The 5,113-nt window shown below is 58.9% G+C and overlaps 1 protein-coding gene across 1 annotated transcript; it reads right to left on the bottom strand.

Moving 5' to 3' along the window:
- Positions 1-103: 103 nt before the first annotated feature.
- LOC115299551 (regulator of G-protein signaling 11-like) lies at positions 104-5,111 on the bottom strand (the record flags this gene model as incomplete). Its single annotated transcript, XM_029948948.1, has 3 exons — positions 104-1,000; positions 1,101-1,183; positions 4,905-5,111. Coding segments are annotated over 3 exons (414 nt in total), but the record flags the coding sequence as incomplete, so codon positions are not given.
- Between the last annotated feature and the right edge of the window lie 2 nt (positions 5,112-5,113).

Raw genomic sequence — 5,113 nt, forward strand, 5'->3', positions numbered from 1 at the left:
CCCCCCCCCCCCCCCACCACTGCCTGCCTCACAAACACCTCGTGCCACAGGCCTCACATGCCCCATGCCCCACGGCGCACACTCAACGATCTGGACTACGACAGAGCGGCTCAGAGTGCGGTCTTTTATTTCCAGGCCGGACGAAGCCGGGCGAAGGAAGGGGGCCCTGCTCCCTGTGGCCTCACAGACCTGTGCTCCCAGAGCAACCGCCCTTCCCCCGGGGTCTGGCATCCCCTCCCCCCCCCCCAAGGGCTCTGCCTGTCCCGGCCGTGAACCAGACCCGTTGCCACCGGGGTGATGACACCGGGGCTGTCTCTGGATGACTCTGGTGGAGAAGCCACAGCCTCGAGGACACCGGCCAGAGGTGCCCCCGCGGGGGGGCGAGGTTTGGGGTGAGGTGTGGGACACGCGCAGTGACGGCCACAGTGTGGGCGAGACTTGAGAGAATGGCACTAGGCTGGGTGGAAGGGTGAGGCAGCCCTAGCAGAACTAGGGACGCGGTGTGAGGTCCCCACAGGGTCGCACTGGGCAGAGCGAGGCCAGTAAACCCACCCCGAGGCCTGCATTTCTTCCTGGGACCAGTGCCACCTGCTGGAGGCCGCCTGGTATTTGCCAGCAGGTCAGTGGTTGTGGAGGTGGGGCGGGCGCCTAGTCCTGAACTGCAGACCACACAGTGCCGGGGGCTTTGTGTGGCCTGATCCACTTTGCCCGTCTCACGCCACTTTTCTCCAGGTGCCCCAGACTATCACCACCCAGACCAGGTCCTTCTGGGGAGGAGGGGGCTTGACAAGGGGATCCGTCTGTCCCACAGCAAGGCCGGGCCCTCGGGGCCTGAGGGGAGGACGGTCACCTTCCCCTCCTGGCGCGTGTGCCCACCTAGGCGCCCCCCTCGCCACACGCAGGGCCACTGGCAGCAGCCACAGGCTCCCCAGACGGGGAGGCAGGAAGCAGAGCAGGGCTGGGGCTGGAGTGCGGCAGCTTCCTCGGGAACGGGAACACGCTGTGGGCACAAGGGGGCCTGAGCACAGGGCAGCGGTGGGGCCCGGCCGCTTCGCTGCGGGGTCTGCGCCGCTCCAGGCGCGGGGCACAGACAAGCTCACCGCCTCTTGGCCTCCGCGGGAACCACTGCGTCAGCCAGCAGGTCCCTGTAGGCGGCGGACTTCAGGAACCTCGGGTAGGAGTCCTGCAAGAGGTGGCGTCCGGTGGGCTCCCGCTGCCGGGCCGGCCTGGCAGCCTGGTCCCCCCACGGTGGACAGTGCTGGAGGCGACTGGCCCAGACACACTTGGGGAGACCCGGGCTCCTACCCAGCGTACCCACAAAAGCAGGTAGAGGCCCGGTGCCCACTCACGGGCGAGCGAACCCTGGTGCCTGCAGCCGGAAATCCCAAGCAGTGCCGCCCCTGGCTCTCTGTGCCCCGGGGCGTGAGGGGCAGGACAGGAAGCAAAATAAAAGACAAGGCTGGGAAACACTGTATAGTATACAATAAAGAGGGAGAAAAATCTATGAACCAAGTTGCTTCTATTTTTAAAAGAAAAATATAAATTTGTTTAACGTTTGTTTATTTTGGGGAGACAGGATCATGAGCTGGAGAGAGGTCAAGAGAGAGAAAGATACAGAATCCAGAGCAGCTCCAGGCTCTTTTTTATGTTTCTTTGTCTTTGAGAGACAGAGAGGGCAGAAGTGAGGGACGGGCAGAGAGATGGCGGGAGACACAGAATCTGAAGCAGGCTCCAGACTCCGAGCTGTCAGCACAGAGCCCGACGCGGGGCTTGAACACAGGAACCGTGAGATCATGACCTGAGCCGAAGTCACATGCTTAACTGCCTGAGCCCCCCAGGCGCCCCAAGAAAAATATTAGTTTTAAATCGTTAGTTTCAGTGGGAAAGAGGGAAGACGGCGGGAGGACTGGGCTGTAAGTACTGCCTTGAATGTACCTTCTTTGTAGGTCGGATTTTGAAACTGTGTAGATACTTTACATACTTAAAAAACAAAACAACAAACAGTCAACTCCCAAACACTGAAAGGAAAGTGGGACGAGTGCGCCAGCCACCTGGTGGGTGACACCACGCTGACCACATGGGGAGATGCAAAGGACCGAACAAAGAAAAGAGGGAGGCATGCACCGTGACCGCACGGTCGATGGCAGTGCCGTGCTGCTCAGCCAAGTGACATGTGCGGAAAAGCAAGCGCGGCGTCCCGGTGGCATTGCTGAGAGCCCAGACTGAGGAAACTCTCTCAGCCTGACTCTGAATTAGAAGCATCCAGGCGCCTGGTTAAGCACCCGACTTCGGCTCAGGGCATGATCTCACGGTTCGTGGGTTTGAGCCCTGCGTCGGGCTCTGTGCTGACAGCTCGGAGCCTGGAGCTGCTTCAGATTCTGTGTCTCCCTCTTCCTCTGCCCCTCCCTGTCCCACTCTGTCTCTCTCTCTCTCTCTCAAAAATAAATTCAAAATATTTAAGTAGAAAAAAACAAGAAGTGTCAGTATGAAGTCCTGATACGTTCCACTTAAAAGACTGACATTCCTGCATCTGTTCACTGACCGGCTGCAAACGGTTCAGGTCACCGTGAGCACAGCAGTGTGCAAGCCAACACTTCTAAGGGCCCGTGAAGAGGAGCAGGGTGCCCATGGCGACGGCTGCCCCCAGGGCCGGCCATGCCACGGCCCAACCACCACACGGACGCCCGGGCCCTCTGCACAGTACGAGTGGGAACCAGAGCCAAACGCAACCCGTCATCTGGTGAAAGTGTGGGTTTCCGGTGGTGTTAGAAACACCTCAAACTTGCTGACCACCCTGGGCAGACACCGTGGGTCTGACGCTTCGATTTGAAACGCGGCCAATAAGCCAATAACAGAAGGGACGGAGCACTGAGTCCGCCTTCCCCGGACGACTGCACCGCGAAGAGCAGAGCACTGGCCCCGCTCTCAGACAGAGGCGGGGCCGGCCCCTCGCCCGCACAGAGGCCGCGGCCAGGCCGCCAGCTGCCAGGGCCACACTGGCCACCGGAGGAGAGGCGGCTGGGCCCGAGTGCCTCCTGACGGGAGGACGCACCAAACCCCGTCCCTGAAGCGGACTCCCAGCAAACCGAACACACGACAGAACTGACGACGAAGCTGATCAAGTCCTAAACGTAACGACCCAAGCACCGAAAGGCCTGACCAGGACAGCACAAGGGCGACACCAGGGAAGCCCAGCCCCGGGGAGATCAGGACACAGACCTCCAGCACCTTTAAAACCGAAAAAGAAGAAAAGCAGCAGCAGCCTGTGCTTTAAAGAGAGGATTAAGGGGCGCTGGAGGAGAGGGGGGGTGTTGGTCAGTTGAGCGTCCGACTCTTGACTTTGGCTCAGGTCATGATCTCGTGGTTTTGTGGGTTCAAGCCCCGCGTTTGGCTCTGTGCTGAGTGTGGGGCCTGCCTGGGTTCTCTCTCTCTCTCTCTCTCTCTCTCTCTCTGCTCCTCCCCTGTTCACACTGTCTCTTAAGATAAAGAAACTGAAAAAAATAATAATAGGGGCACCCAGGTGGCTCAGTCAGTTGAGCATCTGACTTGGGCTCAGGGCATAATCTCACGGTTCGTGGGTTCAAGCCCCGCATCAGGCTCGGTGCTGACAGCTCAGAGCCTGGAACCTGCTTCGGATTCTCTGTCTCCCTCTCTCTCTGCCCCTCTCCATCTCCACTCTGTCTCTGTCTCTCTCTATCAACAAAAGTAAAATAAAAAACCAAACAGATATTTAAAAATAATAAGTAAAAAGAGGCTTAAGATATATATTAACTAATTCTGACACACGGACCTTGTCTGGACCCAAATTCAAACAAATTGAAAAGAAAATAGATAAATGTTTTTGGCTGCAGCACTCAGAGGGGAAGACGCCAGAGAAATGCACACCCTGAGCTCGGGACCTATGACGGTGTCCCTTATAAGGCAAAGGGATTTTGCAGATAGAAGTCAAGATCTTGAGGTAGGCAGATGTCCTAGACTGTCCAGGTGGGCTGTGTCTCCACAGGCCCCTAAATGTCAACGAGGGGCTGCGGGAGGACCAGACAGGCAGGTCAGAGAGGCCAGACTGCTGGTGGAAAGAGGAAGGAGGGGCCAGGCGCCCCCAGAAGCCGGGAAGGGCAGGACCCGGGATCCCCCCCTGGGGCCTCCAGAAGAGCCCGGTGCTGCCCACACCTTGACTTTGGCCCCGGGGACCCCTGTCCGACTTCTGACCTCCAGAACTGTAAGATAATAAGTTCACGTTGCTTTAAGTCACCAAGTTTTTTTTTTTTTTTACAACAGGGAACTAAACTGATGCCAAGTGGGGAAGTTGTGACCCCGCTGGCACTTTGAGGACACAGGAAATATCCTGCGTTCGGTGTGGCGCTGGCATCTAGGGTCACGTTGAAAAGGGAGGGAGGCATCCGTGTCCTTTAGACGATCCTGAAATGTCTATCGGTAGGAAGTCTGGGAACGGCTTGAGCGTCACGGGGCAGGGGGCAGGGGCAGGGGGGAAGAGAGGCAGGACAGGCCCGGAGCTGACTGTCTCTGAGGCTGGGCAGTGGGGATGTGGAGAGGCATCGTTTGATTATACTTTTGTTTGCATTTGGAATTCTCCACATTAAAATACATTTTTGAGAGAGTGTGAGCATGAGTCGGGGAGGGGCAGAGAGAATCTCAAGCAGGCTCCATGGTCAGCGTAGAGCCTGACATGGGCCTCGAGCCCATGACCCTGGGATCGTGACCTGAGCCGAAGGTCGAGTCGGATACCCAACCAACCGAGCCCCCCAGGAGCCCCATGTTAAGAGAGTTTTAAAATCAGAACCGGACCTCTCCTTAAGCACGCGGCTGGGCCAGCCCTCAGCCCCTCTGCACCGCAGCGGGCCCCTCCGCGAAGGGGCCTGAGCGCACGGCGGGGCCGCGCTCACCTTCTTCATCAGCATGTAGATGTGCAGCTGCGCGTCGTCCAGCACGTAGCGGTGCGGCTGCCGTAGACCCTCCAGCGTCCGCTCCATCGTCCGGCTGTCGATGTTGACCCATCGGGCAGCGCCAGGGGCCAGGAACTGCCTGCGGCAGCGCAAGGCAGAGGGGCGGCGGGCCGGGGGTCGGGGCTCCGCCCGCCCGCCCGCCTGCCCGC

The sequence above is a fragment of the Suricata suricatta genome, chromosome 8, assembly GCF_006229205.1.
Source record: "Suricata suricatta isolate VVHF042 chromosome 8, meerkat_22Aug2017_6uvM2_HiC, whole genome shotgun sequence".
Lineage (NCBI taxonomy): Eukaryota > Metazoa > Chordata > Mammalia > Carnivora > Herpestidae > Suricata > Suricata suricatta.